The sequence below is a fragment of the Choloepus didactylus genome, chromosome 13 (genome assembly GCF_015220235.1).
Source record: "Choloepus didactylus isolate mChoDid1 chromosome 13, mChoDid1.pri, whole genome shotgun sequence".
In the NCBI taxonomy this organism is placed as follows: domain Eukaryota; kingdom Metazoa; phylum Chordata; class Mammalia; order Pilosa; family Megalonychidae; genus Choloepus; species Choloepus didactylus.
The window spans coordinates 1,941,461-1,968,815 of NC_051319.1; the positions used below are offsets into that span (position 1 = coordinate 1,941,461).

General features: G+C 36.5%; 1 protein-coding gene and 1 pseudogene across 2 annotated transcripts in view; both read right to left on the reverse strand.

The window, feature by feature from the left end:
- Positions 1-27,355, reverse strand: part of SGTB (small glutamine rich tetratricopeptide repeat containing beta) — a 65,427-nt gene that overhangs the window by 17,873 nt on the left and 20,199 nt on the right. For both annotated transcript variants that reach the window (XM_037801939.1, XM_037801940.1), the window contains exon 5: positions 24,753-24,852. In XM_037801939.1, the coding sequence (XP_037657867.1) occupies positions 24,753-24,852 (100 nt within the window). The remainder of the gene's footprint in view (positions 1-24,752; positions 24,853-27,355) is intronic.
- Positions 2,891-5,406, reverse strand: LOC119508306 (annotated as a pseudogene).

A 27,355-nucleotide genomic window follows, 5' to 3' on the forward strand; every position in this document is an offset into this window, starting at 1 on the left:
TAGGACAGAATACTCAACACAGTATGGCCAGATGACCATTAAAATAGATACAGAATGTATAACTGACAAATAATTAGAATGACAAAAATGAAGTAAAGAGAAGTCAATCAATCCAACAGAAGGCAAAAAAAAAGTGGGGAGGGGGGAGGGGGTAAGGAGCCAAGAAAAAGTATGCTAAAGAAAGTAAGATGGCAGAAAATTCAAATGTCAAAGTAAATGTCAAAGTTTCCCAGACAAAACTGAGATTCTCAAGTTGGATACATAAGATAACACCTAAAACATAATCACACATAGATTGAAAGTCAAAGGGATGGGAAAAAAAAGCAACCAGACAAACTGAACACCAAGCAAAATAAAGCTGGTGTTGAAATATTCACATCATACGTAAGCCAAATAGCATTACTGGATAGAGTCAATATTTATTTATCATCCTTTTCAAGTTCATTTTTTGGATACACAAAACATTTACACGGCTCAGAAGCCAAACCTATATTAAGTCTCCCTCTCATCCTATAAGAGATGGATGGAAAGGGGTAGGCTTTGGGAAGTGGGAGTAAGACTTCAAAATGGATGAAAAGGCAAACCTTTAAACAGAATAAAACCTTAAAACAGAATAAAACTAAAACACAATCCTAACTGTACATCAAAAAGAAAAATAATTCAAGTAACTTTTGAGCACAGTATTTTGAGTATGTATTCTTAGTAGGGTGTAATCTGAGGACAAAAAAGATTGTAAAGAAAATCTAAAGTTTACTTGGTAGATTTTATTGGTAGAATAATACCAACTGAAGGACACTGATGGACAGGGCAAATGAGTAAAAATGCTGGCGCTACTGTAAAGCAAGGTTTTTAGCTCTGGGAGAAGGGAAACACAAATATAAAAGATATTTTAAGGACAACTGGAGGAAATTTTGATATTAATGTTAATTTTCTTAAGTATGAATGTTATGATAGCTATTTCCTTATTCTTAGGAAATATAGCTGAAGTATTTAGGATCAGCAAGAAAAGATTTGTAAATATGTATACATGTACACACACACTAACACCCTCCATAGGGAGACGGAGAGAGTACAAATGTGGGAAAATATTAGCAATTGGCAGTGATTCTAGGGTAAACATATACGGATGTTCTTTGCACTCCTCTTTCAGTAAGTCTGAATAAGTTTAAATAGATTTAAATTTGTTTCTTTTAAAATCTACTTTAAAAAAATGTAACATACTGCCATGTGAATGCTTTGACACTAGAAGTATTCAGATAGAGGCAATTCTCCTAAAATTCACTAAATCAATCAAATTCAACTCGAACTTGTATTAAACATATCTAATATGCTGGACCTGAAATCAAACCAAACATACAAAGACAAAGAGGATATATCCCTACCCTCCAACCTTTCACTGTCTACATAGGGAGACAGACATGAAAATAAAAAAAATCTTATGAAAAGTACAACAATGGATGTGTCAAGGGATGAGGTATTACAGAGAAAAGTATGGTTAACCATATATAGAGAATTCCAAAAGAACTTTCTACTGAAGAAAATATTCTATATATGTTCTGGCCAATAAGATAGCCAGTAGCTACATGTGACTACTGAGCACTTGAAATGTAGCTAGTGTGACCAAGGAACTCAATATTTAATTTTATTACATTTTAATTGATTTAAATTTAAATAGCCACATGTGGCTAGGGGCTACCATACTGGACAGCACCACTGCATAGGACAGTGAGGGAAACAAAAGGAAATGGTCAGGGAGATTGGGGAGAAAAGAAATAAAGAAATTTTTCTCTTCCCAGAAGAGCTGACATCTAACCAGGATCTTGAAGGATGACTAGCAGTCATCAATTAGATGAGGTGGGAAATATTCTAGGCAAACAAGGCAGCAGAAAAAAGCATGGAGAGATGGCTCAAAACTGTATTTCTAAGAAATCTTTAAGTTTTACATTACATGTGTATGGAGGGTAAAGAGAGAATGGTGGTAGGAAGTGTAGAAAATAAAGAGAAAAGAATGTTGTTAAAAGGGGGAAATTTTAGGTTCTATATATGTTACTAAAATAAAATTTAAATTTAAAAATAGGTAAAAGAAAGAGCCTGGATTATAAAAAATCTTATATAGCATGTTAAGGAGCTTAAATTTTATCGTGTGGACACTTAGAACTAGGGTATGGAAAGCAAGAGTTAGATGATCAATTTCACATTTTAGGAAGATCCTTTTTGGCAGAAGGCAAGTGGGGAGAGCAAGTAGAAATGGAAGGCCAATTTAAGTTACTACAACACTAGTTTAGCAAAAGTTAGGAACTTGAACAAAGGGAGAAGTGACGAAAATGGAGGAAGGAATAAATTGGCTATTTGGGAGGAACATGAACAAGGGAGACAAGGAGGAAGACTTCCTAATCTGTGGCTTCAGATCCGATATAAGATAGGGAATGAATGACACAGGGAAAACCAAATCCAAATGTGGGAGAAGAACACGGAAGAAAGAGACTCACTATGTTTCAATCTTTTTTTTTCAATCAAAATGCAAATTTTAAAAATTATTAAAATGTATTTGAAAGTAACAAATTGTATCACACACTTCTTAGGCTTAGAAGTGTTCTCAAGTGTTTTTAAAAAATGGAAACCAATCTTTTTTTTTTTTTCATTCAGTTTTATTGAAATACATTCACACACCATACAATCATCCATTGTATACAATCAACCGTCCACAGTATGATCACATAGTTATGCGTTCATCACCACAATCTATCTCCGAACATTTTCCTTACATCAGAAAGAATCAGAACAAGAATAAAAAATAAAAGTGAAAAAAGAACACCCAAACCATCCCCCCCATCCCACCCCGTTTGTCCTTTAGGGAAACCAATCTTTTAAGTTTTCTTGCTGTACACTGCTATTTTCCAAGCTGCTTCTTTTTCTGTGGCTTGTTAATATCCATGTTTGAAATATCAGCAGGAATGTTTATTCCTGGTATCTGTGGTTCTACCAGGGACATTCGGATTTTCTGATGCTAAAGATTAGATGAGTCTAACATGATTTTCACTTTAATTTTATCAAATATGTGAAAGATTGTATCTTCTATTTTAAGTGAAGGTATCTCATCATCATAAGTAAGCCGTGGCCTTGGTTTGTCCTTTTCTTCAAAAAAGGCTGTACCTTCTAAACAATACTTTGGGATTAATACCACAGTAGCATTCTTTCTTACAAAAAGAATATAGGCTTCTTCACTTATTATTCCTTTGCTTTTGAGAAATAACTGGGTATGAAATGCCACTGATGCGCGTTGGGCATATTGAGCCATTTTGTGCTGGAAATTGAGATTTTTACATAAATCTGCAAGCTTGTGTTTGTCTGTCAACTCTGGATAAGTACAATGTGCTCCAACAGCCACTGCCAACAACCTATGAACAATGATGTCTGCATATCTTCTGATGGGTGAAGTAAAATGTGCATATATTGGTGATGCTAAACCATAGTGATGAAAATCATTATCCATTCCAGAGCAGAAGTAAACAGCTTGCATCATACAGCGAATGTTTAATATTCTTAACAGAGTATTTAGAGATGGGAAAGCAGGAGATTCAGCCTGGTCCAAAGAGTCAGCCAGAGACTTTGCTGTATCAGTATTAATTTCCAAATTGTTGGACTTGGCTGCCTTAACAAGAATTTCATAATTTGATGGGGGAGGAGCAGGATGTTTCCGAAGCAGGGCATATTCCGAAAATTCTTCATGAATTTTTTTTGCACCAGAGATATTAGCAAGTAACGTAAATTCTTCCACCATGGAATCTGTTTCTCTAAGTTCCTTGGTTTGCAGATCTATGGGATCATGAGTTTCACTGTCCATGTGAAATCGAACTTCTGGGGAAGAAAGAGTCAAGGCCCCTTTTTCAATTCTTAGTTTTTTCAAAATTTTAGCTAGTTTATTTAGTCCACGGAGACTAGTAGTAATATCATCCATCATTCATGGTTGCTGAATCAATTCTCATCTGAGCTTCAGCATATGTAAGAGAAGCCTTTGAATTAATGGCACTTTTTGTAAACCTTGTTTTTAAGATTTCAGCATTGTGATTCATTTCCCAAATACATGAAAATGCCAGCCTGTTCACATCACATCTTAAGGAACACAAGTTAGAGCTAAGCAACTCTGGAACCACGTCAATCCTCTTTTCACAAAGATACACAGTTGTTCCTCTTCTGACTGATTCTTGATCTAAAGCATTTCCTGGCCCAATGAAATGGCTAAGCATCAGCAACATGAACACCAACCTCCAATTTTCCATTTCCTTGTTCTCTACAATGTAGAGCATCATCTATATCAGCACATCCTGCTGGGTCAACACTACAAATATACAGATGCTTCAGGTCTTCTCAATTTTTCATGTCCTGTTCAGTAATGCTCCAGAGCATTTTAGGCAGAAAACTAAGAACAACTTGTAAAAAAGGCTGATGGGGAACATCGTGCTCAAGTAGCAAAACTTCTATTTCAGTCTCTTTATCTCCAGCATCACCTAAATTTTTTACAAAGTGTCCATTTGGGTATCTGGAATTTCTGGGCCAACCATCAATAGCAACAATAATTCTTTGTCCTTCTATTGTGGAAGCCTGCCTGGTTTCTATCCGAATTCGAGGTATTCTCTTATCAGCAGGTGTAAAGAGATGTCTTCTTGACTCCTTAACACCAGATTTAGAAAGCATGCCACAATATGGTCACCAATTCCATTTTATTATTCCTAGAACTCTACCAGTAGGCTTTAACATGTTTTCATTTACAACAGTCTTGAGCTTCTTGGTTTCATACAATGCATTCTTTCTGTTCGTCCTTCTCCACATCGTCTTCATTTTGACCTTCATCATGTAAAACCACAGAAGATGGTGCTACCCACTGACTCTTGAGGAAAAGCTCCACAGCCACAATATCTTCATGGATAGCTCAGTTTAAATTTGAAGTCCTTGTATGATTATCTCTTTATTTTCTTCATTGTCTCAGTGAATCCATACTGTGTAGCTTCTAACTAATTTTCCCTACTGACTCTAAATGTTCCTTGAAGATATGTACCAGATTTTTTGCCTTCTTGTAGCTTACTTAAAGGAAGATGCTCTGAAAATATTATTTTTCCACTTTTTATTTCATTCCCTTCTGCAGACAAACAAGCAAGACCACCTACAAGTTCAGGATTAGCAGTTAGGCTCTTTACATACTCTTCACAAGTGAAAGCTGGTATCCCTTCTTCTATGGCTTTCTCTTTGTTTTTCCTGTCATTTGTTATGAAAATAACTTGCAGCTGGTTCTCTGCTGACATTTTATTCAAATGTTCATTATACCATTTTGCTGCTACTTGGACGGCTCTATCATTCCTGTCATTAGAATTTTCTCCCTGTTCTTGTTCTACATGTTTCTCCATGTTGCTCATTAGTGAACGTATAAAAATGCTTCTGGTTATTAGTCACATCTCGGATTCGTTTATATACTGGGGCACTCCTATTTCTCACTTCTTGGAGAACTGTTTGTAGCACAATTACATTCCTGATGGCAGGGTCCTCAAGAACATCAATAAGCTGCCTGGAGGTCGCAGGCTGGAGACTACAGAAGCTCAGGTTCCTGGTCTCCAGGCACTTACAATCTGGTCCAGCAGGACGCTGGTGTCAGGCGTCAGCGTGCTCGCTGGGTCCAGGGCTGCGGCGTGAGGGCCCGCCCCTCATGCTCCCCGCCGCATGCTGCGCACCCGGCCGCACTGCAACCGATGGCCTGTTTCAATCTTGATAGCTTTAATCACAAGCTACATGCTAGAGTGAAAGCAGATTTGCACAGCTCAGAAAAGAAGGTGGGGAGGCACATGAGCCTCTAAGACGAGGAAAGGAAAGAGAAGTCAGGCAGTGATCAAATCCCCTGTGAGATGAAGCCAAAAATGTCGATGTCTGAACCGAATAACAAAGTGCTCTGCTCTGCATGCCTCTGATGTCTGGCTGTCAGTGCATATCTAATGAAATTTCTGTAGAACAATTCAGACACAGCACCATGTTTTAAGACACCTCCCCCCCTTTTTTTCATCTTATTAGAGAAAGGGCATGAAAATCATTTGTGTTCCTATTTTTGTAGAAAATAAGGCAGTAAAGAAAAACCATAGGTATGTCACACTTTCTATATTGTATATCAAACATAAATAAAATAGTCAAAACCTATTCTCACAACTAAAAAACTCTTGCATTGCTTTTTGAAAAGAAACAAATATTGAAAGCCTAGTACTATGTCAGGGAATTTGTATATATTAACTCCTTACAACTACTCTGGTAAGTGCTTAGGACTATCTCTACATTTTAAGCAAGGAAACTGAGGCTCAGAAAGATTAAGTACCAGCCCAAGATCATAGCTAGTAAGTGGCAGAACCAAAATTCAACTTCAAGTTCAACAAACCAAATTCAAATCCCAGTAAACTGCCCATAGAGGTGGAGAAAAACAAAGGGAAAACTAATGAAGTCTCTGTGCCCATCTTTCTCAGCACTTAGAAGGCTAGTCGTCATCAGCATTCCCTGTTACAATGGTCTGACTTTCTGATTCTGCTTTTTAAACTAATCTCTCTAGTGGTTTGAAGCTGTATGTAATCCACAAAAGCATGTTCATAAACTTTGTCTATTCCTGTGGGTGTGAACCCATTTTAGGTATGACTTTTTGATGAGGTTACTTCAGTTAAGTTGTGACCCACCTCAATCAGTATTGGTCTTAATCCTATTACCAGAATCTTTTATAAGCAGGATGAAATTCAGGCAGAGAGAGAAAGCCACAGGAAGCAAGAAGCTGAAATTCAATGGAACCCAGAAAAGAAGTGAGAGGCCAGGAGAGGACACCATGTGCATTGTCATGTGACAGAGAAGCCAAGGACCAAGGATTGCTGGCAGTCAGCCCCAAAATGCCAGTCTTCAGGAACAGAGCATCACCTTGATGACATTTTGGACTTTCTCTTGGCCTCAAAACCATGAGCTAATAAATTCCCATTTAAGTCAACCCATTGCATGGCATTTGCTTAAACAGTCAAGGAAACTAAAACACTCCCCATCCTAAAATGCCTTTCCCTCTTCTCTGTCTATCCAAGTTCTACTTACCCTCAAATCTAGTCCCAACTCAAGTTCCTCATCACCTGAAAGGCTGTCCCTGACAACTTCCCTCCACCACGGTTTCTCTTTCCTAGGTATCTTTTTTTCCATTTATTGCCTCAGTCATTCAACCACTCTCCATCCTAGAAACATTACCGTACTATGGGTAAAGTAATGTACTCAGTACTGATGTTTTACAAAATAAGTAAGAATATTGTTCTTGCTTAGGAACAAAAGATATAGAAAATGCTATTTGTTTCATATCATAAAGTACTCAGAAGTGTTTAAGATCTGTACTCAATGTTTATTGTTTTATGTTTACAATGTTATTGTGAATGTCTACTTGCTTCAACATCACTGGAAAATTGTTACATTTCTTCTATAGTCCTCCATTCATCCAACAAAAAAGTGCTGAACTCCTATGAGGTACAGTGTTAGATGCTATGGGTGATACAAATAGATACAAAACCCAGCTCTGTCCTTCACCTGAAGAAATAAATATGCAGACAACTATAAGATAAGGCAGAACATATGATAAAAAAAAAATACATAACTGAGGAATCAAGGCCACTGTAACAGGGAAAGCACAACTTCAGTGAGCCATCAAAAAGGCTTTTTAGCATCTTTCCTGACCCTCTCCCAAGGGCCCTTTGGAGCTGGTCTGCATCCCCTTATTGGGTCCCTGGGCCTGTTTTGACTGGGAAATACTGACTTAGGAAAGTCCTTTTCAGGGTGACACTCCCCAGAATTTTCCCTCCAGGCAAAAGCAGTTACAGGCAAGGAAAGGAATAGTAAAAAAAAAAAAAAAATTATAGAGGCAAAACAAAAACAAAGAGAACATATCAGCACTCCCAGAGAAGGAAGAGAGGAAAGCAAACCTTCTCCTGGGAATGAAACAATTGCACAAATAGTACAATCTTAAAAACTGTATTGCATACCTCAGGCAAGAATCAGATGAGAAGAGCTGAAAAAAATCTGATCAGTTAACAACAGGCAATTCTAAACAAGTAGAAGAAGTGGAAACAAGTGCCAAAGGGGGAGCCTTAATACAGAGGCAATCAACAATAAAATCCTAGGCAAGAAAGAGAAGCTGACCTTCACAGTATTCTCATCAAGATAATCAGATGCTTAGATGTCACCAAAATATGACAAGCCATACTAAGAAACAGAACTATATGGCCAGGTACAAAAAGAGAAATATTGTTTGTTACCACTAATGTGAACACTGTGAAAAATGTAAAATAAATAGTTTATATTGTAGAATATAGGGGACCTAGCAATAGACAGCAAATGGTAAAGGGGTAACAATAATCTAATAAGAACAGATAAGTTATGGAGGGTAAACTTAATGTTCTGGAAATGCTCAGGAATGACTATGGTTTGCTAATTTCTGAGGGGTATGATAGGAACAAGTTCGCAGAAATGTAGTTACTTTAGGTTATTTGTTTTTCTTATTCCTGTTGGGTTATAGTCTATTTTCTTGGGGTAGGGTAGGAACATGTTGGAAGCAATGTAGTTATTTTAGGTTATTTCTTATTACCTTGCTTTGTTTGAAATTTTTTTATTGTTCGTTTTTTTAATTTTTTGATAAAGCTTAAAAAAACAATGACTGAGTGTGGAAAAAAGTAAATGAACAATGGGGGGAAGAGGGAAATGGAATGTTTTGGATGTTCCTTTTTATTCTAATTTTTATTTTATTTTTTGGAGTAATGAAAATGTTCAAAGATTTTTTAAAATGTGTTCAAGTTGAATATAGCTCAATAAAATTGAATTTAAAAAAATTGAAAGGGAAAAAAAATATATGATCAAATGCAGAAAAGGCATTTGACAAAATCCAGCATCCTTTCTTGATAAAAACACTTTGAAAGATAAGAATAAAAGGAAACTTTCTCAACATGATAAAGGGCATATATGAAACACCTACAGTTAACATTGTACTCAATAGTGAGAGACTGAAAGTTTTCCCTCTACAATGGATTGTAGTGAACAGTACGAATGTAAGAATGTTCTTTTATGAATTAGAACAAATGTATGTCACTATTACAAGGTGCTAATAATAGGTTGATATATGGGGGAAAATAATCCTAATGTAAACTATGGACTATAGCTAACGGCAATATTTTAATATTCTTTCATCAATTTTAACAGTTACCACACCAATGCAAAGTGTCAACAAAAAGGCAGTATATGGTAATGTTCTATTTTTATATGACTTTTATATAAAATTATAGCTTCTCTAATTAAAAAATAATAATAATTTTAAAAACATTATGCCAAGTGAAAGAAACCAGACACTGAGCACTACATATCACATGATTCCATTTATGTAATATGTAATATAAGTAAATCCAAAGAGACAAAATTAGATTAGATGTTCTGAAGGGCTATGGAAGGATAGAGAGGTACTGGGTTTTTCTTTTTGGAGTAATGAAAATGTTCTAAAATTGACTGTGGTGATGAATGCACAACTGTGATTATACTAAAAGCCATTGATTGTATACATCGGATGGATTGTATGGTATGTGAATATATCTTAATAAAACTGCTTTAAAAAAAATTGAAGACATGAGGAGTTAAAACTCAGTAAGACCAAGGACCTTGTGGTACTGACTAATGCTATATTTTCAACCAAATAGAACTGAAATGCAACAAAAATTAAATTACTGTGTTCTGCAATATATATATTTTTAAATACCAAGTTTCCACCCTTGAAAATTAGAAAAAGAATAGAAAAGTAAATCTAAAGTAAGTAGAACAGAAATAATAAGAGGCAAAATCAATAAAAAAGAAAGCAAACAATAGAGAAAACTGACAGAACATAAAGTTGCTTCTTTGAAAAGATCAACAAAATTGATAATTCCTTACCCAGACTAATTAAAAAGGGAGTTATCACAACAGATCAACAGAGATTAAACTGACCATTAAGAGAATATCATCAAAAATTTTATGCCAATAAATTTGACAACCTAAATGAAATAGAAAAAAATCTTCAAAAAATACAACCTATCTAAACTGATAAAAGATTAAACGGAAAATCTAAATATGTCTAAAACTATTTAAGAAATCCCACAGAGAAAGCTTCAAACCCAGATGGTTTCACTGACAAATTCTATCAATCACTGAAGGAAGAAACAACACCATCATTAGACAAAGTCTATCAGAAAAAAGATAAAACACCTCCCAATTCATTTAACGAAGCAAGAATAACCTTGATACCAAAACCTGAAAAGGACACTACAAAAAAAAAAGAATTTTATAGATCAACTTCCCTCATAAGCATAGATGCAAAATTGCCTTGCAAAATTTTATTTGTAAATTGAACCACAGAAAATGTAAAAACAATAATACATTATGACCAAATAGAATTTATCTCAGGCAGGCAAGGATAGGTATAATATTCAAAAAGTGTATCGATATAATTCACCATATTAATAAACTAGGAATAAAAACCACATAATCATTTCAATAGAGAGAAAGCATCTAACAAAATTCAACACCCATTTGTGATAAGAATCTGAGCAAACTAGGAATAGATGGGAACATTTGCTTTCTGATAAATGGCATATATTAAAAAAAATCTACAAGTAACATAATACATAACTGAAATATTGAAAACTTTCCTCCTAAGATCAGGAACAAGACAAGAATGCCCATTCTCACCACTTCTATTCAACCTAGCACTGAAAGTCCTAATCATGGCAATACAGGAAAAAGAAAAAAAAGCGAGCAAGTAGGGGTTATGCTGGTAAATGTTTAACAACCAGCTCTCCTACGTTGGGGTGGGAAGGAGAACTGATATGCAGTATTTGCTGATTTCCATTGTATACATGCTGCTATCATGGCTGATTCAAGCTATCAGTGTGATGTCACTGAATGCGAACTTGGGAGGACACATGCACAATCATCTCTCACGGGCCTGGGCAAGCCAGCTCCAGCATACCAGTGACTAAAATGCATAAAGATTGAAAAGGAAGAATAAAACAGTTTTTCTTTATAGATGATATGATTGTTTACATAGAAAATCCAAAGGTTTCTATAGAACAACTACTAGAACTAACAGTGAACTTAGCAAGATTGCTGGACCCAAGGTTATACAAAAATAACAGCAAATAATTGGAAAAATAAAATTAAGACTATAAAATGCGTGGTAATAAGTTCAACATATGACATGCAAGACATCCACAGTGAAATCGACAAAACACTGTTCAGATAAAGACTAAATAAACAGAGAGGCATACCATATTCATGGATCAGAAGACTCAGTATTCTTTGGGTAGCAATACTCTCCAAATTGATTTATAGATTCAATGTAATTCCAATTGAAATCCCAGTAGGCTTTTTTTTCATAAATTAACATGCTAATTTATAAACTGGCATACTATTTATTATGTGGTAATTTGAAACCATGTATTCCAGAAAAACAGGTTCTTAAAGTTATTCCATTCCTGTGGGTTTTTCCCACTGTAAATAAGACCATTTGATTAGATTACTTCAGTTAAGTTATAGCCCACCTCAATCAGGGTGGATCTTAATCTTATTTCTGGAGTCCTTTATAAGAGAATGAAATTCAGACATGAGAGAGAAAGTCACAGGAAGCAAGAAGCTGAAATGGCCCCCAGAAGAGAAAGAAGAGACCAAGAGATGCCACCATATGAATTGCCATGTGACAGAGGAACAAAGATCACCAGCAGCCAGCCCCAGAATGCCACGGTCTTCGGGGAGAAAGCATTTCCATGATAATGCCTTGATCTGGATATTTTCCTGACCTCAAAACTGTGAATGAATAAATTCTCATTGTTTAACCTGCCCCATTTCATGGTACTTGCTGCAGCAGCCTAGAAAACTAAAGCACTATACTATGCAGAAACAGAGCGTCAACTGATTTTTGACAAAGGTAGCAAAGTAATCCAATGGGGAAAGAAAACTCTTTACAACAAATGCTGCTGGAATAACTGGATGTCCATACAGGAATAAAAGGAATCTAGGAGGCGGGGCAAGATGGCAGACTGGTGAGCTGTATGTTTTAGTTACTCCTCCAGGAAAGTAGGTAGAAAGCCAGGAACTGCGTGGACTGGACACCACAGAGCAATCTGACTTTGGGCATACTTCATACAATACTCATGAAAACGTGGAACTGCTGAGATCAGCAAAATCTGTAAGTTTTTGCGGCCAGGGGACCCGCGCCCCTCCCTGCCAGGCTCAGTCCCGTAGGAGGAGGGGCTGTCAGCTCCGGGAAGGAGAAGGGAGAACTGCAGTGGCAGCCCTTATCGGAAACTCATTCTGCTGATCCAAACTCCAACCATAGATAGACGGAGACCAGACACCAGAGAATCTGAGAGCAGCCAGCCCAGCAGGGAGGAGACAGGCATAGAAACAAAACAACAAGAAAAACTCCAAAACAAAAGCGGAGGATTTTTGGAGTTCTGGTGAACATAGAAACGGGAAGGGCAGAGCTCAGGCCTGAGCTCAGGCCCTGAGGCGCATATGCAAATCCCAAAGAAAAGCTGATCTCTCTGCCCTGTGGACCTTTCCTTAATGGCCCTGGTTGCTTTGTCTATTAGCATTTCAATAACCCATTAGATTTCTGAGGAGGGCCCTTTTTTTTTTTTTTTTAAATCCTTTTTTCTTTTTCTAAAACAATTATTCTAAGAAGCCCAATACACAAAGCTTCAAAGACTTGCAATTTGGGCAGGTCAAGTCAAGAGTAGAACTAGGAGAGCTCTGAGACTAAACGCAATAATCCAGTGGCTGAGAAAATTCACTAAACACCACAACTTCCCAAGAAAAGGGGGGTGTCCGCTCACAGCCATCATCCTGGTAGACAGGAAACACTCCTACCCATCGCCAGCCCCATAGCCCAGAACTGCCCCAGACAACCCAGTGTGACGGAAGTGCTTCAAGTAACAGGCACACACCACAAAACTGGGCGTGGACATTAGCCTTCCCTGCAACCTCAGCTGATTGTCCCAGAGTTGGGAAGGTGGAGCAGTGTGAATTAACAAAGCCCCATTCAGCCATCATTTCAGCAGACTGGGAGCCTCCCTACACAGCCCAGCAGCCCAGAAACGCCCTGGGGGGATGGCACTCACCTGGGACATAGCACAGTCATCCCTCAACAGAGGACCCGGGGTGCACGGCCTGGAAGAGGGGCCCACTTGCAAGTCTCAGGAGCCATACGCCAATACCAAGGACTTGTGGGTCAGTGGCAGAGACAAACTGTGGCAGGACTGAACTGAAGGATTAGACTATTGCAGCAGCTTTAAAACTCTAGGATCACCAGGGAGATTTGATTGTTAGAGCCACGCCCCCCCCCCCGACTGCCCAGAAACACGCCCCATATACAGGGCAGGAAACACCAACTACACACGCAAGCTTGGTACACCAATTGGACCCCACAAGACTCACTCCCCCACTCACCAAAAAGGCTAAGCAGGGGAGAACTGGCTTGTGGAGAACAGGTGGCTCGTGGACGCTACCTGCTGGTTAGTTAGAGAAAGTGTACTCCACGAAGCTGTAGATCTGATAAATTAGAGATAAGAACTTCAATTGGTCTACAAATCCTAAAAGAACCCTATCAAGTTCAGCAAATGCCAAGAGGCCAAAAACAACAGAAAATTATAAAGCATATGAAAAAACCAGACGATATGGATAACCCAAGCCCAAGCACCCAAATCAAAAGATCAGAAGAGACACAGCACCTACAACAGCTACTCAAAGAACTAAAGATGAACAATGAGACCATAGTACGGGAGACAAAGGAAATCAACAAGACCCTAGAAGAGCATAAAGAAGACATTGCAAGACTAAATAAAAAAATGGACGATCTTATGGAAATTAAAGAAACTGTTGACCAAATTAAAAAGATTCTGGACACTCATAGTACAAGACTAGAGGAAGTTGAACAATGAATCAGTGACCTCGAAGATGACAGAATGGAAAATGAAAGCATAAAAGAAAGAATGGGGAAAAAAATTGAAAAAATCGAAATGGACCTCAGGGATATGATACATAATATGAAACGTCCAAATATAAGACTCATCGGTGTCCCAGAAGGGGAAGAAAAGGGTAAAGGTCTAGGAAGAGTATTCAAAGAAATTGTTGGGGAAAACTTCCCAAATCTTCTAAACAACATAAATACACAAATCATAAATGCTCAGAGAACCCCAAATAGAATAAATCCAAATAAACTCACTCCGAGACATACACTCATCACACTGTCAAACACAGAAGAGAAGGAGCAAGTTCTGAAAGCAGCAAGAGAAAAGCAATTCACCACATACAAAGGAAACAGCATAAGACTAAGTAGTGACTACTCAGCAGCCACCATGGAGGCAAGAAGGCAGTGGGCACGATATATTTAAAATTCTGAGTGAGAAAAATTTCCAGCCAAGAATACTTTATCCAGCAAAGCTCTCCTTCAAATTTGAGGGAGAGCTTAAATTTTTCACAGACAAACAAATGCTGAGAGAATTTGCTAACAAGAGACCTGCCCTACTGGAGATACTAAAAGGAGCCCTACAGACAGAGAAACAAAGAAAGGACAGAGAGACTTGGAGAAAGGTTCAGTACTAAAGAGATTCGGTATGGGTACAATAAAAGATATTAATAGAGAGAGGGGAAAAATATGACAAACATAAACCAAAGGATAAGATGGCTGATTCAAGAAATGCCTTCACGGTTATAACGTTGAATGTAAATGGATTAAACTCCCCAATTAAAAGATATAGATTCGCAGAATGGATCAAAAAAAATGAACCATCAATATGTTGCATACAAGAGACTCATCTTAGACACAGGGACACAAAGAAACTGAAAGTGAAAGGATGGAAAAAAATATTTCATGCAAGCTACAGCCAAAAGAAAGCAGGTGTAGCAATATTAATCTCAGATAAAATAGACTTCAAATGCAGGGATGTTTTGAGAGACAAAGACGGCCACTACATACTAATAAAAGGGGCAATTCAGCAAGAAGAAATAACAATCGTAAATGTCTATGCACCCAATCAAGGTGCCACAAAATACATGAGAGTAACACTGGCAAAACTAAAGGAAGCAATTGATGTTTCCACAATAATTGTGGGAGACTTCAACACATCACTCTCTCCTATACATAGATCAATCAGACAGAAGACCAATAAGGAAATTGAAAACCTAAACAATCTGATAAATGAATTAGATTTAACAGACATATACAGGACATTACATCCGAAACCACCAGGATACACATACTTTTCTAGTGCTCATGGAACTTTCTCCAGAATAGATCATATGCTGGGACATAAAACAAGCCTCAATAAATTTAAAAAGATTGAAATTATTAAAAGCACATTCTCTGACCACAATGGAATACAATTAGAAGTCAATAACCATCAGAGACTTAGAAAATTCACAAATACCTGGAGGTTAAACAACACACTCCTAACAATCAGTGGGTTAAAGAAGAAATAGCAAGAGAAATTGCTAAATATATAGAGACGAATGAAAATGAGAACACAACATACCAAAACCTATGGGATGCAGCAAAAGCAGTGCTAAGGGGGAAATTTATAGCACTAAACGCATATATTAAAAAGGAAGAAAGAGCCAAAATCAAAGAACTAATGGATCAACTGAAGAAGCTAGAAAATGAACAGCAAACCAATCCTAAACCAAGTAGAAGAAAAGAAATAACAAGGATTAAAGCAGAAATAAATGACATAGAGAACAAAAAAACAATAGAGAGGATAAATATCACCAAAAGTTGGTTCTTTGAGAAGATCAACAAGATTGACAAGCCCCTAGCTAGACTGACAAAATCAAAAAGAGAGAAGACCCATATAAACAAAATAATGAATGAAAAAGGTGACATAACTGCAGATCCTGAAGAAATTAAAAAAATTATAAGAGGATACTATGAACAACTGTATGGCAACAAACTGGATAAAGTAGAGGAAATGGACAATTTCCTGGAAACATATGAACAACCTAGACTGACCAGAGAAGAAATAGATGACCTCAACCAACCCATCACAAGCAAAGAGATCCAATCAGTCATCAAAAATCTTCCCACAAATAAATGCCCAGGGCTAGATGGCTTCACAGGGGAATTCTACCAAACTTTCCGGAAAGAACTGACACCAATCTTACTCAAACTCTTTCAAAACATTGAAGAAAATGGAACACTCCCTAACTCATTTTATGAAGCTAACATCAATCTAATACCAAAACCAGGCAAAGATGCTACAAAAAAGGAAAACTACCGGCCAATCTCCCTAATGAATATAGATGCAAAAATCCTCAACAAAATACTTGCAAATCGAATCCAAAGACACATTAAAAAAATCATACACCATGACCAAGTGGGGTTTATTCCAGGCATGCAAGGATGGTTCAACATAAGAAAATCAATCAATGTATTACAACACATTAACAAATCAAAAGGGAAAAATCAATTGATCATCTCAATAGATGCTGAAAAAGCATTTGACAAAATCCAACATCCGTTTTTGATAAAAACACTTCAAAAGGTAGGAATTGAAAGAAACTTCCTCAATATGATAAAGAGCATATATGAAAAACCCACAGGCAGCATAGTACTCAATGGTGAGAGACTGAAAGCCTTCCCTCTAAGATCAGGAACAAGACAAGGATGCCCGCTGACACCACTGTTATTCAACATTGTGCTGGAAGTGCTAGCCAGGGCAATCCGGCAAGACAAAGAAATAAAAGGCATCCAAATTGGAAAAGAAGAAGTAAAACTCTCATTGTTTGCAGATGATATGATCTTATATCTAGAAAACCCTGAGAAATCGACGATACAGCTACTAGAGCTAATAAACAAATTTAGCAAAGTAGCGGGATACAAGGTTAATGCACATAAGTCAGTAATGTTTCTATATGCTAGAAATGAACAAACTGAAGAGACACTCAAGAAAAAGATACCATTTTCAATAGCAACTAAAAAAATCAAGTACCTAGGAATAAACTTAACCAAAGATGTAAAAGACCTATACAAAGAAAACTACATAACTCTACTAAAAGAAATAGAAGGGGACCTTAAAAGATGGAAAAATATTCCATGTTCATGGATAGGAAGGCTAAATGCCATTAAGATGTCAATTCTACCCAAAATCATCTACAGATTCAATGCAATCCCAATCAAAATTCCAACAACCTACTTTGCAGACTTGGAAAAGCTAGTTATCAAATTTATTTGGAAAGGGAAGATGCCTCGAATTGCTAAAGACACTCTAAAAAAGAAAAACGAAGTGGGAGGACTTACACTCCCTGACTTTGAAGCTTATTATAAAGCCACAGTTGCCAAAACAGCATGGTACTGGCACAAAGATAGACATATAGATCAATGGAATCGAATTGAGAATTTGGAGATAGACCCTCAGATCTATGGCCGACTGATCTTTGATAAGGCCCCCAAAGTCACTGAACTCAGTCATAAAGGTCTTTTCAACAAATGGGGCTGGGAGAGTTGGATATCCATATCCAAAAGAATGAAAGAGGACCCCTACCTCACCCCCTACACAAAAATTAACTCAAAATGGACCAAAGATCTCAATATAAAAGAAAGTACCATAAAATTCCTAGACGGTAATGTAGGAAAACATCTTCACGACCTTGTATTAGGCGGCCACTTCCTAGACTTTACACCCAAAGCACAAGCAACAAAAGAGAAAATAGATAAATGGGAACTCCTCAAGCTTAGAAGTTTCTGCACCTCAAAGGAATTTCTCAAAAAGGTAAAGAGGCAGCCAACTCAATGGGAAAAAATTTTTGGAAACCATGTATCTGACAAAAGACTGATATCTTGCATATATAAAGAAATCCTATAACTCAATGACAATAGTACAGTCGGCCCAATTATAAAATGGGCAAAAGATATGAAAAGACAGTTCTCTGAAGAGGAAATACAAATGGCCAAGAAACACATGAAAAAATGTTCAGCTTCACTAGCTATTAGAGAGATGCAAATTAAGACCACAATGAGATACCATCTAACACAGGTTAGAATGGCTGCCATTAAACAAACAGGAAACTACAAATGCTGGAGGGGATGTGGAGAAATTGGAACTCTTATTCATTGTTGGTGGGCCTGTATAATGGTTCAGCCACTCTGGATGTCAGTCTGGCAGTTCCTTAGAAAACTAGATATAGAGTTACCATTCGATCCAGCGATTGCACTTCTCGGTATATACCCGGAAGATCGGAAAGCAGTGACACGAACAGATATCTGCATGCCAATGTTCATAGCAGCATTATTCACAATTGCCAAGAGATGGAAACAACCCAAATGTCCTTCAACAGATGAGTGGATAAATAAAATGTGGTATATACACACGATGGAATACTACGCGGCAGTAAGAAGGAACGATCTGGTGAAACATATGACAACATGGATGAACCTTGAAGACATAATGCTGAGCGAAATAAGCCAGGCACAAAAAGAGAAATATTATATGCTACCACTAATGTGAACTTTGAAAAATGTAAAACAAATGGTTTATAATGTAGAATGTAGGGGAACTAGCAATAGAGAGCAATTAAGGAAGGGGGAACAATAATCCAAGAAGAACAGATAAGCTATTTAACGTTCTGGGGATGCCCAGGAATGACTATGGTCTGTTAATTTCTGATGGATATAGTAGGAGCAAGTTCACAGAAATGTTGCTATATTAGGTAACTTTCTTGGGGTAAAGTAGGAACATGTTGGAAGTTAAGCAGTTATCTTAGGTTAGTTGTCTTTTTCTTACTCCCTTGTTATGGTCTCTTTGAAATGTTCTTTTATTGTATGTTTGTTTTCTTTTTAACTTTTTTTTTCATACAGTTGATTTGAAAAAAGAAGGGAAAGTTAAAAAAAAAAAAAAAGAAAAAGAAAAAAAGTCAAACAAGGAAAAAAAAAAAAAGATGTAGTGCCCCCTTGAGGAGCCTGTGGAGAATGCAGGGGTATTCGCCTACCCCACCTCCATGGTTGCTAACATGACCACAGACATAGGGGACTGGTGGTTTGATGGGTTGAGCCCTCTACCATAAGTTTTACCCTTGGGAAGACGGTTGCTGCAAAGGAGAGGCTAGGCCTCCCTGTATTTGTGCCTAAGAGTCTCCTCCTGAATGCCTCTTTGTTGCTCAGATGTGGCCCTCTCTCTCTGGCTAAGCCAACTTGAAAGGTGAAATCACTGCCCTCCCCCCTACGTGGGATCAGACACCCAGGGAAGTGAATCTCCCTGGCAACCTGGAATATGACTCCCGGGGAGGAATGTAGACCCGGCATCGTGGGATGGAGAACATCTTCTTGACCAAAAGGGGGATGTGAAAGGAAATGAAATAAGCTTCAGTGGCAGAGAGATTCCAAAACGAGCCGAGAGATCACTCTGGTGGGCACTCTTACGCACACTTTAGACAACCTTTTTTAGGTTCTAAAGAATTGGGGTAGCTGGTGGTGGATACCTGAAACTATCAAACTACAACCCAGAACCCATGAATCTCGAAGACAGTTGTATAAAAATGTAGCTTATGAGGGGTGACAATGGGATTGGGAAAGCCATAAGGACCAAACACCACTTTGTCTAGTTTATGGATGGATGTGTAGAAAAGTAGGGGAAGGAAACAAACAGACAAAAGTACCCAGTGTTCTTTTTTACTTCAATTGCTCTTTTTCACTCTAATTATTATTCTTGTTATTTTTGTGTGTGTGTGCTAATGAAGGTGTCAGGGATTGATTTAGGTGATGAATGTACAACTATGTAATGGTACTGTAAACAATCGAAAGTACAATTTGTTTTGTATGACTGCGTGGTATGTGAATATATCTAAATAAAATGATTAAAAAAAAAAAAAAAAAAAATTACATCACGAAAAAAAAAAAAAAAAAAAAAAAACTACAACCCAGAACCCATGAATCTCGAAGACAGTTGTATAAAAATGTAGCTTATGAGGGGTGACAATGGGATTGGGAAAGCCATAATGACCACACTCCACTTTGTCTAGTTTATGGATGGATGAGTAGAAAAATAGGGGAAGGAAACAAACAAAGGTACCCAGTGTTCTTTTTTACATCAATTGCTCTTTTTCACTCTAATTATTATTTTTGTTATTTTTGTGTGTGTGCTAATGAAGGTGTCAGGGATTGATTTGGGTGATGAATGTACCACTATGTAATGGTACTGTAAACAATCGAAAGTACGATTTGTTTTGTATGACTGCATCGTATGTGAATATATCTCAATAAAATGAAGATTAAAAAAAAAAAAAAGGAATCTAACACCTACCTCTCACCGTATACAAAGAATTGACTGGTGATGGATCACAGACCTAAAATGTAAAACCTAAAACAATGTAGGTTTTAGAGGAAAACAAAAGAATGATAACTTTATTATTTAAGGGTAGGCAATGGTGTATTAGAAAGGTCCCAGAAAGCATTAACCATACAAGAAAAAACTGTTATATTAGACTTCGTCAAATTTAAAAAACATGTGTTCATGAAAGACATCATTAAGGAAATGGTCAAGCCATGAACTTGGAGAAAATATTCCCAAAACATACATCTGACAAAAGACTGGTATCCAGGATATATAACAAATTCCTACAAATCAGTAATGAAAAAGATAAACAATCCAATTTTTAAAAGGCTGAAAAATTTGAACAGAAACTTCATAATAGAAGACAAAAGAATGGCCAACAGAAACATGAAAAAGTTCTCAGCATCATTAGTCATCAAAGCTGTGTAAAATCACATGAAGATACTATTACACAACCACCAGTGTTGCTAAAATTGAAATTATGGACAGCATCATATGGTGGCAAGAATGTGGAGCAAGTGGAACTCTCCTACATTGTTGGAAATCTAAAATGGTACAACCACTTTGGAAAATGTTTTGTTTGTTATAAAAATGAAACTTAAACCTACCCCATGAACCCTGCAATTCCATTCATAGGTATTTACCCCCCCAAAAAAGGGAAAATATATATTCACAAAAACATCTGTACAAGAATGTTTACAGCTACTTTATTCATAATAGTCAGTAATTGGAAGGAGCCCAGGTGTCCATCAACAGGAAAATGGCTAAGCAAACTGTGGTATATTCAAACAATGGAATACTATTGGCCAATAAAAAGGAACAAAATACCGATATATGCAACAACATGGTTGAATCTCAAAAACATTATGCTGATACGAGCTAAAACCATAAACTCTCAGAAGAAAACGCAGGGGTAAATCTTCATGAGCTTGAATTTGGCAATAGGTTCTTAAATAAGGCAACAAAGTGATGAGCAACAAAAGATAGAAGAGATAAATTGGACTTCATCTAAATGAAAAACTTTTGTGCATCAAAGGACATTATCAAGAAAGTGAAAAAACCCACAGAATGAGAGAAAATATTTGCAAATTATATATATATACACATACACACGATAAGGGTTGAACATTGAGAATATATAAATAACTGCTAGGCTTAATACCAAAAAGAAAACAAACCAATTAAAAAATGGACAAAACACTTGAACATTTTCCAAAGAAGATATATAAATGGTCAACAAGCACATGAAAAGATGTTCAACATCATTAGTTACTAGGGAAATGCAAATAAAACCATAATGAGATATGACTTTGCACCTACTACAATGGCTACTATCACACATACATACAGAAAAAAAAATTAAATAAAATAAAAATAAAACAGAAAATAAGTGTTAACAAGGATGTGGAAAAATTGGAATCCTCATATATTGCTGGTGGGGATATACAATGGTATAGCTGCAGTGGAAAACAGTTTGGCAGTTTGTCACAAAGTACAGAATTCCCATATGACCTGGCAATTCCACCCCTAGGTATATACCCAAAAGAATTGAAAGCAGGGACTCAGACAATTGTAAGCCAATGTTCAAAGCAGCAATATTCACAATAGCCACAAGGTGGAAACAACCCAAATGTCCACCCACAGACAAATGGATAAAGAAAATGTGGTATGTATATACAATGGAATATTATTCAGCAATAAAAAGGAATGAAATTCTGATACATGTGACAGCCTCAAAAGCATCATGTTGAGTGAAATAACTCACATACAAAAGGACAAATATTGTATGATTCAGGTTATGTGAGGTATCTAGAGTATAGGCAAATTCATAGAGACAGAAAGTAGAATAGTACTTACCAGGGGCTAGAGAGAGTAGGGAATAGAGATATTACTTAATGGGTACAGAGTTTCTGTTTGGGATGAAGAAAATATACTGGAAATGGCGGGATTGATCACAGAACATTGTGAATGTATCAATGACACTAAATTGTAAAATTAAAAATGGTTAAAGTAGTAAATTTTACATTGTATGTTGAAAAACATTAAAAGGCAAACAAGTGAAACAAGCCAGACACAAAAAAAGAGATATTGTATGTTACCACTAATGTGACCTCTGTGAAAAGTGTAAAATAAATATTTTATATTATAGAATGTAGGGGACCTAGAGATAACAAATAGTGAAGGGGGAACGATAATTTAATAAGAACAGATGAGATATTGAGGGTAATCTCAATGCTATGGGAATGCTCAGGAATGATTATGGTTTGCAAATTTTCTTGGGTATGGTAGGAACATGTTGGAAGCAATGTAGTTAATTTAGGTTGCTTTTCTTATTCCTTTGTTTTGTTAAGGTTTGTTAATTTTATTGGGGTATGGCAGGGACATGCTGGAAGCAATACAATTATTTTGCTTATTTAGTTATTCACTTGTTTTTCTTATTCCTTTGTTTTGTTTGAATTTTTTCAATTTTTTGATAAAGTAAAAAAAACTAGTGCATTAAAAAATTTAGCTTCAATGTAGTTATTTTAGGTTATTTGGTTTTTCTTATGCCTTTGTTGGATTATGGTTTGTTCATTTTCTTGGGGTATGGTAGGAACATGATGGAAACAAAGTAGTTGTTTTAGGTTATTTGTTTTTCTTAATCCTTTGCTTTGTTTTGTTTGAAATGTGTTTTTTTGTTGTTGTTTGTTTTAAATTTTTCGATAAATAAAGTTAAAAAAAAAGGCAAACAAATTGCAATTATGACAAAGGGCTTATATCTTTAATATAGAGCTGCACTGTCCAATAGTCACCACTAGCCATATATGGCTATTGTAATTTAAATTAACTAATTAAATGATATAATTGATTTTAAATAAATTTAAAAATTAAAAATTTAGTTCCTCAATTGCACTCGCTATTTCTCAAGTGCTCAAAAGCAACCACAGCTACTGGCCACTGTATTGGAGAGCAAAGATACAGAAAATTTCCTTCATTGCAGAAAGTTCTATTGGACAACACCAATATAAAATATACACATATATTATTTTGAAAAAACATAAGAATACTCAAAAATATGGTCAAAGGACATGTATCAGTTAAAATATTGAAAACAGAGTAATTTAATGGAGGGAATACATTACATAGGTGATACAGAGCTGAGATGCCAAACAGGGATTTGTGTTACAATCCAGAGATTAGGAAACAGCAGGAAGCCATTACCACTCCAAAGCCAGAAGGACAAGAGCCAGAGTCCAAAACCCAAAGTCACCCGGCAATAGCTGGGACCATAGCAGGTCTCCTGGTGGAGGCTAGAGACAAGGATGAAACAGAGTCCCTACCAGACACAAACTCTGATGTAAAAAGAGGGGGAAGAAACACCAGAGCTTTTCCCTTCCTTTCACCCTCCAATCTCCTGCCAGACTTCCCATGACTGAACCCAGATAGAAGCCAGGAAACAAAGAGACCTGGTAAATGCAGCCTGTAGCGGTTAGCTCCCTGTTATAAAGAGCAGAACAGGAAAGAAATAGAAATAAGTCTGAAGTCAAACAGGGTAAAGCCTGGCATAGGTAAAAATGATAATAGAAGTACAAAAAACACATATGGCCAATATTTGAAAACTACCCAACTGCACTAATAATTAAAGAAATATAAATTCTGAACAGCTGATATTAAAATAATAATAATATTAAATTTAAAGTAGCAAATAATTTGAATACTTAGTGCTGGTAAGAATGTGGAAGAACACTCTGTGGGAGGGAATTAATTTTCAAGGTATTTTCAAAGAAGTTGCAACAATTTTGCAATTTTCATCAACAATATTTTAAATGTTTAAATCTTTACACCAAGTACATTTCCAAGGCTCTGTCCAAAATCTAGAATATCTGAAGTCCAGAAGAAATTTTAAAAACAAAGTTGTTCACTGCAGTTTCATAATATTTAAAAAAAACAAAAACAGAAACAACCTCAACATCATCAGTAGGACAGCAGTTAAGTAAATTATTCTATTCAATTGCTCGACCACAGTTCATAATGAGTGCTTGTTTGCCAGGCACAACAAAAGGTGCTGGAAATACAAAAGAGAAAAAGAGGCAATGATAGACTAATTGGTATCCATTTAAAAATTTTATGAAGGATTTAAATAAAACAGGGAAATGTTTATGATATGCCTAGAAAGCAACACTGAGTCTAAAATTAGTTATACTTATATAGAAAAAAGCCAAAAGTTTGATAGTGATTGCCTTCAAGAATAAGTTTGAGTTTATTTTTAATTCCATCTTTATACTTCATAGAACGTTTAAATTTTTCTAAATAAAAAATAAATTATATAGATCTTCAGACCTATTAATCAAAATGTTTAAGAACTGTGACCCTGCCACAATAGTGCCAATGTACCTGTTGCAGTAATAAACCGCATTTTTTGGATCCAATTCTATTGCCTGTGTATAGCAATTCACTGCAGCATCATAATTTTCTTCTTTCATGTGATTATTGCCTGAAATAAAGTAAACAATACACATAGTAAGTACAATATACAAAAAAAAATATTTAAAGTCTGAAAAATAAATTTTAATGACACAAACTACAATAATACAAAGGGCAGCCACATGATTTTCAGTCACACTGGAGATGAGTTTTATGCCGTACTATATAGTTGATCTTCCTTAGCCTTCAGTGCACTTAAATGATTTTAACAATACAGAGCCTTAACATATTAATATTGTCTACTTTATAAGATCCAGTCCTCAATAAGTAAGTACAACAATTTGACTCTCTCAAGGCAAAATCTCTTCTCACCTTCCTTATCTTCATCTGTCTCCCCACTTTCAGAGCTGTCCCACCCTGTTCCAGATGCAACCCCTTCCTCAAACACCAATCTCACTCTGGGCTGAGTCTTCCTCCCACTCCTTCCCTGCCAAAACATACACCTGCTGAATAACCACACTCTTAGAATTCTGCTAGAGATAAGCTAGTAAACTAATCATGTTCTTATGTTATTGGCAGATACTATTTTTAGGTGTCATACCTTCCAGAGATAGGTTCTTTAAAAGGGAGGATTTGGGGAGATTAATCTTTATAAAGACGGAATATCAGATACTATGGCTAGGCCCCCAGTATCTGCAGTTCTCAGGAAGTGCATCTGCAGTTACATCTGGCAATAATTTAGCTGGGTTAACAACTGGTCAGCGAAATAAGGGATTTCCTGTGGCTATCTTTGGTATTCCCTTAAGCAGAAAAAAATGTCCTGCCCACTTACATGAACCAATGTTCAAAATTGAATCTTACAGAATAAATTGGGGTTATGAGGAAGGATTTATATCACAATGGCCTCTATGATTCCATCCAGCTTTCTCTAAACCCGAGCTCACCTATTAACCTTGTTTATTAATAGACCATTAGCTACCTAATGGGGGAGGGGAGACAGAAGTCTGCAGGGAACAGGAACATGAAGAATAAAGGAAAAGCAGGTAGATAAAAGCATCTAAAATTGTACAAAACTTTCTGTAAATTAGCAATCAGAAGTGAATATAAAGAATCATTGCTAATAGGTACAAGATTTCTTTTTGGAGTGTTGAAAATGTTCTGTAATTGACTGTGGTCATGTCTGCACAACTTTGTGAATATACTACATTCCCATTGGATTGAATTGTACTTTCAAGGGGTAAATTGTATGGTATGTGAATCATATCCTAATTTTAAAAAGTCAAATAAGAATAATTTGGATCTCCCCCCCACTCCCTCTACCTCTCTCTATATATATAAAGTCTCTAAGGAAGATAACACATTTTTTTGTTTGTTTGTGTGTTTTTGCTTTTGTTTTAAAATTTTTTATTTATTGATATTGTTCATATACCATGCAATTATCCAAAGATCCAAAGTGTACCATCAATTGCCCCCAGTACAATTAATATTTTTTTTCAATTTTTAGAACATTTTCATTACCCCAGAAAAGAAATACACACACACAAAAAAAGGATACTCAAATCCTCCCATACACCTAACTAGCCCCCCTCCATTGTTGACTCATAGTATTGGTATAGTACATTTGTTACTGTTGATGAAAGAACACTAAAATACTACTAACTGCAATTAGTTTTTGTTCTAGTTTGCTAATGCTGCGGAATGCAAAACACCAGAGATGGATTGGCTTTCATAAAAAGGGGGTTTATTTGGCTATACAGTTACAGTCTTAAGGCCATAAAGTGTCCAAGGTAACACATCAGTAATCGGGTACCTTCACTGGAGGATGGCCAATGGCGTCCGGAAAACCTCTGTTAGCTGGGAAGGCACGTGGCTGGCGTCTGCTCCAAAGTTCTGGTTTCAAAATGGCTTTCTCCCAGGACATTCCTCTCTAGCAAGCTCGCTCCTCTTCAAAACGTCACTCACAGCTGCACTGAGTCCCTTCTCTTTGAGTCAGCTCATTTATATGGCTCCACTGATCAAGGCCCACCCTGAATGAGTGGAGCCATGCCTCCATAGGAATATCTCACCAGTCATCACCCACAGCTGGGTGGGGCACATTCCAAACAAATCTAATCAGCACCAAAATGTCTGCCCCACAAGACTACATCAAAGATAATGGCGTTTGGGGGACACAATACATTCAAACTGGCACAGTTTGCAATAGGTATATTTTTTCCCTATATGCCCCTCTATTTTTTTTTAAGTTTCAGAATAGTATTTAATTTTCAGATATTTATAATCATATTATTTGATATCACAGAATAGTGGCCATGTTATAAATTTTACAAATGAGGATATTGTTACACTATTCTCACCATACATGGGTTGCAGAATAAATCTGAATACAAATCAATACTTCCCCTTCTTCCTCCTTTGTACATTTACAAACATGCCTACACATAACCCTTGCTATTCAAATTATTTTTATCTGAACCAAGGAACTAAATGCATTGAGATAATTTTGTTTTGTTTATAGGAATTCTCACTGTAAACTATACAAGCTTAGGGAGATCAGAGAGTAAATAGATTTTTTT